At 40.7% G+C, this 12,053-nt stretch overlaps 1 protein-coding gene across 3 annotated transcripts in view; it reads left to right on the forward strand.

Moving 5' to 3' along the window:
• MAPK1 (mitogen-activated protein kinase 1) overlaps positions 1 to 12,053 on the forward strand; it is a 171,702-nt gene that overhangs the window by 118,378 nt on the left and 41,271 nt on the right. For all 3 annotated transcript variants that reach the window (XM_006877634.1, XM_006877635.1, XM_006877636.1), the window contains 2 exons: positions 5,603 to 5,785; positions 9,109 to 9,298. In XM_006877634.1, coding sequence (XP_006877696.1) covers positions 5,603 to 5,785; positions 9,109 to 9,298 — 373 coding nt within the window. The remainder of the gene's footprint in view (positions 1 to 5,602; positions 5,786 to 9,108; positions 9,299 to 12,053) is intronic.

Below are 12,053 nucleotides of genomic sequence, written 5' to 3' on the forward strand. Positions count from 1 at the left end.
CTTGGAACTCCTGACCGGGTCTGCATGGTCTGCTTCAGATTCCCCCTTATTTATTATTTGTTTAAGGGACGCTGCCGGTGCCCATTTCTTAATTGGGTTATTTGTCTTGTTTTTGTAGATGTGTAGTAATTTCCTATATATTTTAGAGATGAGTCTGTTATCTGATATGTCGTTGCAGAAGATTTTTTCCCAGTCTCTGGGTTCCCTTTTACTCTTTTGGTGAAGTCTTTTGATGCACACAAGTTTTTTATTTTTAGTATGTCCCAGTCGTCTATTTTGTCTATTTTTGTTTGTGTATTTTTCAAAATGTGTGGCAGTCTGTACATTCCCTGAATTAGTGCCCTCATGTTCGTCCCTATTTTTTCATTGATGATGTTCATAATTTTAGTATTCACATTTAGATCTTTAATCCATGTTGAGTTCATTTTTGTGTAGGGTGTGAGCCAAAGGTTTTGTCTTAGTCTTTTACACATCGCTTTCCCGTTCTGCCAGCACCATTTGTTAAAGAGACTGTCTCTTCCCCATGCATTGTGCCTAGGTACTTTGTGGAAAATCATTTGGCTGTAAGTGGTTGGGTTAATATCTGGATTCTTGATTCTATTCCATTGATTAATGTCTTTCTTTCATTGCCACTACTAATTTTTTGTCTTTATGCATTTGCTTTGGTTACGAATCGGGCTGTGAACCTTAAGGTCAGCGGTTCGAAACTACCAGTCGCTCCGCGGGAGAAAGATGAGGCTTTCTACTCCCGTAAAGATTTACACCCTCGGAAACCCTGTACAGGGTCGCTATGGGTCGGACCCGACTCGATGGCACTTAACAACAACAACAACAACATGCATTTGCTTATTCTAGATATTTCGTAGCAGTGAAATCCTAAAATGTTGGTCCTTTTTTGTCTGACTTGTTTCACCCAGAATGTTTTCAAGGTTCATCTGTGTCATAACATATTCCATAACTTCATTTATCTTTTTCTTGTTGAAGCGTTAACATTTTCTATAAATTAATGGGACCAGTCCATATCTGATATGTTGTTGCAAAAAATTTGTTCCCAGTCTGTGGGTTCTCTTTTTGTTCTTTTGATGCACATAAGTGTTTAATTTTTAAGAGTTCCTAGCCCCCAAAAAAGGAGCTCTGGTAGCGTAGTGGTTACAAATCGGGCTGCGAATCTCATGGTCAGCTGTTCAGAACTACCAGCTGTTCCACAGGAGAAAGATGAGGCTTTCTGCTCCCGTAAACATTTACCGCCTCGGAAACCCTGTACAGGGTTGCTTTGAGTCGGAACCGACACCACGCACATAACAACAGCTCCCATAAGCATTTTATTTCTCAAAATATTCATAAATTGGAAATCAGTGATTTAAACCTTCATGCAACAGACCAGAGCAAACTACAATGGTGATTCATTTATTCAGCAAACAGACTTCAAGTTCATAGTATTTTGAGGCACCTGTGTCAAAGAAGCCCTGGTGGCACCTACCCACAAGTTCTGCCATTCAAATCCACAAGCCACTCCTTGAAAGAAAGCCTGTCTACTCCCGTAAAGATTTAGTCTCAGAAACCTTATAGGATCCGTAAGAGTTGGAATTGACCTGATGTTGATAGATTTTTTTAAAGGATGTCAAATGTATTGTGCTGTGAGAGAACAGAAGATAAACATGTCATGCAGAAATAATAGAGGCGGGAGGGAAGGGAGAGTAATTCATTGACTAGAGGGTAGATACATGTTAGCTTTGGTGTCGGGATGGCAATATATAAAAACACAGGGAGGGAGGCATAAGAATGATGAAGATGGGTGACAACATGGCTTAAGTATTATAGAGGTGTTGTTGTTGTTAAGTGCCATCGAGTTGGTTCTGACCCATAGCGACCCTGCATAGGGTTTCCAAGGAGCGACTGGTGAGCTTGAACCACCAAGCTTATAGTTCAAATGACTTTGCAGTCTGGCGCATTAACTTACAGCGCCACACCAGGACTCTAGAGGTGTAGATAGTGGATGTATACACAACTTTGGAACAACAGTGTTCTGTGTGTTGATATATTGATAAAGACATGCTGAATGGGTAAGGCAGGAAGAGTAGGATATAGATGTGTGTGTGTGTTGTTAGGTGCTGTCCAGTTGGTACTGGCTCATAGCAAATTTATGCACAATAGAGCAAAATACTTGCCCGGTTCTGCGCCAGTCTTACAATGGTTGCCATGCTTGAGCCCATTGTTGCTGCCACTGTGCCAGTCTACCTGATTGTGGGTCTTCTTTTTCACTGACCCTCCATTATGCAAAGCATGATGTCTTTCTTCAGGGACTTTTCCCTCCTGGTAATATGTCCAAATTTTGAGAGACGAAGTCTGGCCATCTTGGAGCATTCTGGCTGTACTTCTTCCAACACAGAGTTCTTTTTGCAGTGTGTGGTACTTTTACTATTCTCCTCCAGCACCATAATTCAAACGCATCAGTTCTTGTAAAGTCTCTCTTATTCATTGTCCAACTTTCACAGGCATTCGAGGCTATTGAAAATACCATTTTTTGAGTCAGGCTCACCTTAGTCTTCAAATTGACATCTTTGTTCTTGAACTTTAAAGAGGTCTTGTGCAGTGGATTTGCCTAATGCAGTAAACACGTTGTTTGATTTCTTGGCTGCTGTTTCCACGAGTGTTGAGTATTGTTCCAAGCAAAATGGATCTTTTCAATCTTTTCTCCATTTATTGTTGTTTATTGGTCCAGTGGCGAGGATTTTTGTTTTCTTTACATTGAGATGCAACCCATACCAAAGGCTATGGTCTTTGGTCTTCATAAGTAATTATTTTAAGTCCTCTTCACTTTCAGCAAGCAAGATTGTATCATCTGCATATTGCAGATTGTTAGTGAGTCTTCCTCCAATCCTGATGCCATGTTCTTCATATAATCCAGTTTTTCAGATTATTTGCTCAGCATACAGGTTGAATAAATATGGTGAAAGAATACCACCCTGTCACACACCTTTCCTAATTTTAAACCATCCAGTGTTCCTTTGTTCTGGTCGAACAAATGCCTCTTGATCTATGTACAAGTTTCTCATGAGCACAATTAAGTGCTCTGGAATACTTAATCTCCACAACGTTGGCCATAGTTTGTCATGATCCACTTTGCATAGTCAATAAAGCACAGGTAAACATCTTTCTGATGAAAACTCAATAGATATTATCAAACATTTTAAGTCAATGAGTTGATGGGCCTGGTGGCTCAGGACCATAGTCTGAGGGGACACCACAGCCAGTTGGCATAATATAGCCTACATAGACAATGTTCTACATTCTGCTTGGTTGAGTAAGGGTCTGGGATCTTGAAAGCTCATGAACAGCTGTCTAAGGTACAGTTATTGGTCTCTCCATGTGTAGAAAAAAGAGTGATAAGAATTGAAGAGGCTTAGAATCAGTCAGTCCCGTGGACTAGTGGAACCATGTGAACATCAATCTCCATGACTCTGTGACCAGAAAAACTGGACAGTGTTGAGCTATCCCACCAACTATCCTGAAAGGGATCACATTAGAGACAGAAACTGAAATTAAACCCAAAATTACTTAATTGGGGAAAAAAACCCCAACAAGAACAACCCAGGTTTATTGGTCAGAAAGAGACAGGAGGGAACCGAGACTATGGAACTTGACCACACTTCAGGTCTGGAAAAGAACTCACCCTCATGGCTCAGCTATCCACCAAAAAGTAGATAGGTTCATAGAGGCATGCAACAACACTAGCAAGGTGTACTAACCAAGGAATGGTCTAAGGACAAAGTTAAGAAGAGATAGGGAGGTGGGTGAAATGAAATAAGAAACAGAGAGAGGAAGCTGAATAACTGATGTTGTATGGAGGGGATTGTAAATACAGAGATGAAACAACGTGTATAATTTGTTGAATGTAACGTTGATGACCTTGCTTGTAAACCTTTACGTAATTCACATTAAAAAGTTTTTTTAAAACCCCAAAACATCCCACATACAACAGAATGAAATACTACCTGGTCCTGCACCATCTTCACAATAAATGCTTTGAGAAAAAGAGAAAGAAAACACTGGATTTAGTGGGCAGAAATAGACTAGAAGAACCTGAGACTATGGTCCTTGATCAACCACTCTTCAGGGTCTAGTAAGGAACTCACCACTGTGACCCAATTTTTAGCCAAGTAGTAGATGGGTTTATTGGGAGTGGGGGTGGGGCGACAACATTGGCAAGGTATGCTCACCATGAAATGGTCAATCATTCAGGTTCCAAAGGGCAACATTTTCCTAAGGACAAAGTTGAGAAGGAATAGGATGGTGGGTGGATCAGATTGGAACCACAGGGAGGAAGCAGGATAACTGTTGTCACATGGAGGGGATTGTAATCATTGAGATAAAACAAAGTGTATGATTTGTTGAATATAAAACTGATAATATTGTCCATAAACCCTTCAGTCAGTTCACAATAAAAAATGGAATTAAAAAAATAAAAAGTAGCAATTTTATTCAAATTCATCATAAAGTTGAAAATGTAAATATTGTTAGTGTTTCTGCTTGGAATTCTGTCAGTCAGGTCTTAGGAAGAACTGGGACCATGCAATGGTTTAGAGTCCCCACATGGTATAAAATGTGATTTACTTCTGAAAGTTGTTGTTGTTAAGTGCCGTTGAGTCGGTTCCAACCCAAAGCGACCGTGCATAAGGTTTCCTAGGAACGACTGGTGAGCTTGAACCACCTACCTTGCTGTTCAGACGGCTTTGCAGTCTGGTGCATTAACCCACAGCGCCACACCAAGATTCCACTTCTGAAAGGTCACTGCTAAATTCAGAATTGATTTGATGGAAAATTTTAAGAATAGCATGTTACAGTCATTAATGTATTATTGGATGAATGTTACAGGCTCTGTTAGGTTATTGTTTTTGTTAGCGGCTGTTGAGTACAATGGGATCAGGCCATTAAGGGCCACAATAATGACTGTTTTCAGAAATAGTTCTCCAGATTTTTCTTCCTAGTCTGTCTTACTATGATTGCTTAAATACCTTAGTTAAGTTTCTTGAAAGAAAAGAAATAGTCATGTCATACTGCAACTAAGAGTAATATCTTAATATAAGCAATTAAGGTGTGTTTGTGTTTTTAGATTTTTAAGCCTGAGATCTGTTGGAAGTAAATCTCCAGGCCTTTCTTCCACAGTGCCTCTGACTGGGCTTGAATTGCCAACTTTTTGGTTAATAGCTAAGTGCTCAACTCTTCATGTTCTCGTGGACTCTTAATATCACAACAGAGGTGGTTTTGGAGGCTGAGATAATGACTCCTACTAGAAGAGAGAGAGAGAGTGTGTGTGTGAGTTGATAAAAAACCTGTTCCTAGGTTTATGATAGTGGGCACCCATCCAGTTATTTAGGAATTCTTTTGAGCTTTAGTATCTGCTGTGACATGCCAGCTGCAACAGCCTCCCTCACTTTGAGTCCTGCCTATGGGTACTGCCCAGGCTGCCTTCACAGATGTGAACAAGCAATACACTGAGTGTTCAAAATGTAATATTTTACCAATTGCATCTTCCTGACAAGACATTAGAAGGCAGGTTTTAATGTCCTCTCTCTCTCTCTCTCTCTCTCTCTCTCTTTAGCTCTGCTTATGACAATGTCAACAAAGTTCGAGTTGCTATCAAGAAAATCAGCCCTTTTGAGCATCAGACCTACTGCCAGAGAACCCTGAGGGAGATAAAAATCTTACTGCGCTTCAGGCATGAGAACATCATTGGCATCAATGATATTATCCGTGCACCAACCATCGAGCAGATGAAGGATGTGTATCCTTTGCAGGCAGCTGACTCCACAGCTAGGTCACCTTTTTTTGAAGAAATAGCACTTGGAATTATTTGAATTTATCAGAATAATGTCATATGTAAGGGGAAATTTTAATTCACTTACCAATACTCTATAATGCTTTCATCATTTGCAGTATTTCTCTGGTTCATATTATTGGTTGTCTATAACTTTTATTATCATTGAGCAAATCCATTATTTCCTCTGTATAATTAAAGTCTGGGTTGATGCCATTTTCAGTCGTTCTCCCCCCCCCCACACACACACACTTAAATTATGGTTTGTTTTACCATCAAGAAAAGGAAAAGGTAGTAGACTACAAAAGAGCATCCTCTGATTCTACCTGGTCAAATCCATATTGTTCTGATCTTAGATAATGTTGTTAGGTCTCAACTTCCTCATCTTTTTTTTTTTTTTAAACGTTTTCATTGTGAATTATGTGGTAGTATCCTGGTGTGGTGCTGTGGGTTAATGTGCCAGACTGCAAAGCCGTTTGAATTGCAGTGTTGGTGGTTCAAGCTCACCAGCTGCTCCTCACAAACCCTATACAGGGTTGCTATTGGATCGGAACTGACTCATTGGCACTTAACAACCACAACAAATACATGGGCGAACATTAGCTTTACATTCATCCTGTCTTATTTCATTCCATTGCAATGATTACAACCCCCTGCATTCATCATCAAACAACCAAAGGGTACATTCCGCAAGCCTGACCCCCGGCCATCAGCACACACAGCCCCTCTCCCTCCCCGAGTCCAGAGTCCTCAGCTGCTCCATCTCTCCACGTCATAGTCTCTGCTTCCATCTCTGGTGTCACTGCTTATCTGGAAGGGTCCCGCATTCCGCTTTTCTCCCTTGATGATCCCAGGGACCTCTGCTCCTGGATTGCCATATCAACCACTCCTCTCCTTTTGTTATAAAATGTCTACCTTTACTTTTCCAGCACTCTCAGTCAGTCCTGATAGCAATCATTCACAGCTGAACCACAAGAGTCTTATTCCCATCTTCTTTCATCAGCCTGGTCCAGACCAGTTGGAAACCACTCAGTAGAAATTCTACCCTTCTCTGCACCCTCTGGACTACTGGGTTCCCTATTGAAAGCTTGTAAATTGCCCACCCTTGTCTACCCTGTGTGCCAAGGGAGTGGAAATGATCCTCACTCTAAAGATTGGGTCTCGGTTTTGAGCTACTCCATCCATAAGTATAGGTGAAGTTCATCAAATTGTAGCAGATTACTCTTTCTTCTCTTCTTTCTTCTAGTCAAGTTCTGATCATCCAGCCATTGAAGCCAGGACAAATGGGTACTATCTGCAAGTATGGGTGTTCTTGTGCATCTCCCCTCACTTCGTATCAGCTGGATGGTTAATTCTCTGCTCTAGTCCTCTGTGGCCATGTCCCTGACCCTAGGTCCAGGAGTCCCCAGGTCTCTACAGACCTGCTGGCCAACCAGGTCTTAATCCAGGTTAACAGGAGTCTGTTGAACGTGGTCCGACTTAGCTCACAGCTTCATTGCAGTTTTCCCCCCACTTCCTCTTATCAGTGACCAACGTGGTCAGCAGCAAGACCACATGCCTGCTTGTGTATTCCCCTTGTTTTAGTCTTCTTGTTGTTATGTGCCGTGGAGTTGATTCCAACTCATAGCGACCCTGTACAGGTTTTCTGAGGCTATAACTCTGTATGGGAGCAGAAAGCCTCACCTTTCTCCCGCTGAACAGCTGGTAGTTTCAAACTGCTGACCGTGAGATTCGCAGCCCGATTCGTAACCACTATGCTACCAGATCTCCTTTGAGTTTTAGTCTTGAAAGGGTCAATTTATTCATCTTTAAAATGAAGAAACTGGATCTTCGTATCTTTAAGGCAAATCATGATCTAAAAATGCATGATTAACTATGAACAGCTTTTAGTAATGTGACTAAGAAAGTTCAGGAAATGCTGTCAATTGAAAAGGCATCTTGCCTACTGAAGAGAACATACTGCAGAACAGAGATGGTTGTCTGTTCAGGCTAGTAAAGCATATCTCAGTTTGTATTCTGCCCCTCCAGGGAGCTGCAATTTACTTTCTTTGGGCAACTTATTCCATTTTTAAGTAGCTCTGTCACTAAGTTGTGGGTATTTTAAATGAAATGCCTTCTGCTACTACCACCTGTTGGTCCTGCTTTTACCTTGTACCATAAAATTAAGTCTCTTTCAGATGACTGTTTGAATCCCATGAATCTCATCTTCCATGAGTCTGTAGAAGACATTAAATAATATGAAAGGTTTCAGAAAGCCCATGGAAAAATGAAATGAAAAGATAATGAAGTTATTCACAAACTTTTTGAAGCCCCCTCATATTTACGTAGACATGAATGAAAGAGCAAATACTGCTAATGAAATAACATTATGGTAAAGTTAACTCCTAAAAGCCTTTATAATTTAATTTCTGTTAGGAAGAAGATGGCTGTTTGCTAAAAGTCTAGCTGTTTAGAAACATGGAAATGCAGGGAAGCCAAAGGAGCAAAACTAAAACCAGTACCAGACTTCCTTATTGTCTTAATAAATTGAGACCCTAAATAAAACAAGCAGGTAGATGGAGGTTTGGATTTAGTATCAGTGTATTCTAGACTAGTGTTTCCAAAACTTTTATGGTTGATTCTTGAGGAGATAGGGCAAGGGAAGGGTGAGAAGGAAGGAAAATAACTGTGCAGTTGTTAAGTTGTTGCTAAACCAAGGACTTGTTGTTGAATGCTGTTGTGTTGGTTGTTGGATGTTATCAAGTTAAATCTAACTCATGGCAACCCCATGTACTGGAATTGAACTTCTCCATAGGGATTTCTTGGCTGTAATAATAATGGAGACAGATCTACAGGCCTTTGTTCCATGGGACCACGGATGACTTCAAACTGCTAGCCTTTAGGATCACACTTGGATAGGCAAACCATATGTGCATCTAGGGACCAAGGAGAGGAGAAAGTAGAGAATATGATGCTTATTGACCACGGCCATTTTTCAACCCTTTCCAACAGTATTGGAGGAGGCTTGGTAGTGATGGACAACTTAGAGACTAAGAAAGTGAGATTGGCCAGTGTTTCCATAACAGCCTGTTTTAGTTCTCAGTCAGATCAGAAAGGTATAGTGCTGTTGTTCCACAGGATCTGAAAAGGAGTGAAGGAATACCCAGTTTTCAGTTACTCATTTCCTTCTCAGGCCTCATGCTGCCATAATGGACTGATTGGGAAGGGGTTAGAAGAGGGTGTGTTTTGTTTTCAGTGCTTTGCTAAGTGTGACCATCTACTTGTTGTGTTACCTTAACTTGTATCAACAGATACATAGTACAGGACCTCATGGAAACAGATCTTTACAAGCTCTTGAAGACCCAACACCTCAGCAACGACCACATCTGCTATTTTCTCTACCAGATTCTCAGAGGGTTAAAGTATATACACTCAGCCAATGTTCTACACCGTGACCTCAAACCTTCCAACCTGCTGCTCAACACCACCTGTGATCTCAAGGTCAGATAGATTGTTTATTTTTATGGTTATAATTACTGGAGAACGTGTTTACTGAGACATGTATCTATATTCATCCAGGACAAATATCAGTTAAAATTGCACTGATTATACATGAACAGACATTAATGGCCAAAAATATATAAGTAAAAATGCTTAGTCCTCTTCATTTCTTCTATTCCATTGCTCCCTCCTCTCCAGATGTAACCACTATAATAAATGAAAGTCTGTTTTCACAACTTTTTCCTACACATTTGCATGTGTTTTGTTCTGTATGTACATAGAATCATGTACAATATTATTTGTAAGTTTTAAAATATGTTTCATTGCTGATCTTCATTTTTTACATTTTATTAAGAACCCCTCAAAATACAGAAGAAAATTTGACGTTACTGATGTTTACATAATATTATTAAGTGCTGTTGTCAGTTCCGATTTTAATAAGGCATTCCAAATAAACATGAAAAGCCTAGATCCCTTGCAGTCCTCGGGGTTTTCTTAGAAATATCAAACATCTGTATATTTCTGTTATAATAGGTAGAGTGTCTTAGGCAAGGTTTTTTGGAGAAGCAAAACCAGCGAAACATAAATGTATATATAGAGACAAGAGAAGTTTATTATTGTGGAAGTGGCTCACAATTGCAGAGTCCTAGTTCCCCAGTGGAAGAGAGAGAAAGAGTCCTTTGGGAGCAGACCACACCCCAAAGGAAACAGTCATTTAATTGATTGGCTGTTCATAGCCACTCATCATAGTGTGAAGTTACTAGGTTTTATCACCATGGAAATAAGCACATCCCAACTGTTAAACCTCTGGAAATCCTGGTATAGTTGAGTTGACACTGAACCCTAACCATTACAGTCCACCCTTGTCAACTTAAAACCTATAAACTATAAATTATATATGCATGATCTCTAAATAAAGAAAATTGTAAAGCACACTTGCGCCTAATGTGATATAGCTAAAACATGTACAACCAAAAATGCACTAGCCCCATTTACAATTTAATATGGTACAAATGAGCAAAGCAAAAATATTTGACACACACACATACAAAACTAAAAATATATATTCATTTAAATATTCAGAGGTCACATTCTGCAAGCCAGCCTCTTGCCCATAGGCGCAAACCCTTATGCAGTCCATGACTTTGTGCCCTTCCTTAATGATGATTCTGGGATTATCTGTTCCTGAAACAAAAGTTAACTACTTTTTAGTTACATATCTTCTACAATTGCAGTTTTGACCATCACAATTAATCCTACTAACAGTTACTCACAGTTGAAATCATAAAATCCTTACCAATATCATCCTTCACTCCCTTTCACTAGATCCATCTGGAAAAGAGGAAAACTAGTCAAAGGGGATTCTCCTTTTCCCCGCTCATTCTAAAACTAAGCAGACCCATGAAAGCTTGTTAGCCAGACACTTCATACCTTTATTGTTGTTGTTGTTTTGTGCAGTGGAGTTGGTTCCGACTCATAGCGACCCTATACAGGGTTTCCAAGGCTGTAAATCTTTACAGGAGCAGAAAGCCTCATCTTTCTCCTGCGGAACAGCTGGTAATTTCGAAATGCTGACCTTGAGGTTCTCAACCCAATTCGTAACCACTACATTACCAGAGCTCCTTCATACCTTTATAATCCCTGCCATTTTGTTTCTGTAGAATCTCACTCTCTCGATACCACGTGTCTTAGGCTGTGTGTTGTAGAGAAGCAAAACCAGTGAAACATGCATGTATTTGTATACAGAGAAGTTTATTATAAAGGAAATGGCACACAATTGCAGAGTCCCAGGTCACCAGGGGAAGAGAGAAAGAGAGTCCCTCCCACTTGTCTGTTATATTGGGAGCAGACCACATCTCCAAGGAAGCATCCCTTTAGTTGATTGGCTGCTCATAGCCTGTATTAGGTTTCTGCACCATGGGAATAAGCACATCCCAACTGCTAAGCCTCTGAAAATCCTGGCCTAGTCTAGTTGGCACAGAGCCCTAACCATTATAGAGAGCTATACAAGGAGGGAGATGTAGGGATACCTTAGATGTTCATGAGGGGTGTGGATTCCATCTATAAAATACACATGAGAACAAACAAGATGGCAGATCGGGTGAAAGTGCAGTGAGGAGCTCCGCCGGCAGCAACACAGAATACTGGACCAAGCAGGCTCAGGGGATGGTCCCAGACCTCTGAACCACATATAAAGGAATATTTAGAAGGTTGGAAGGCTTACGGCTGGGGGAGTTTGTGGCAGAAGCAAAAATCCACTGCTTTCTGGTTTGGGACGCTCAGCTGCTCCAGGAGCAACCATCTTGTGTGGGGCCAAGCGATGAAGGAGGCCATGGACGCCCGACAGAGCTGCGGATATAGAGGTGTGGACATTCTTTTCTTTTGATATCTGTTCGTTGGTCCCTTGCTGTCTGCGTACCTCCATTTTGGTGATGAGCTAGTGGACACCCCAGCCCCACCCTCGGAGGGTTCTATTACGCATATGCACAGATCTCCTCGAAATTTAAAGAGATAGTTTCCACTTAAACCAGACAACCACAGCCGGCCCTGAACTATTTATAACTAGAAAAAAGGCTTCAACGGGGATTATGGATCAGGACAAGCATACCAAAAAAGGAAGTAGGCTGAAAATTGAATCCTAAGTTGTATCACAAAGGCCAACAGTGGCATCTTGAAATTTCTCAAGAAGAGTGAAAAGGGAAACCCATTTCCTAATCACATCTACCTGGAGGCATATAGAAAGCATAAAAAAATA

Source organism: Chrysochloris asiatica, unplaced genomic scaffold, assembly GCF_000296735.1.
Source record: "Chrysochloris asiatica unplaced genomic scaffold, ChrAsi1.0 scaffold00545, whole genome shotgun sequence".
NCBI classification, from domain to species: Eukaryota; Metazoa; Chordata; class Mammalia; order Afrosoricida; family Chrysochloridae; genus Chrysochloris; species Chrysochloris asiatica.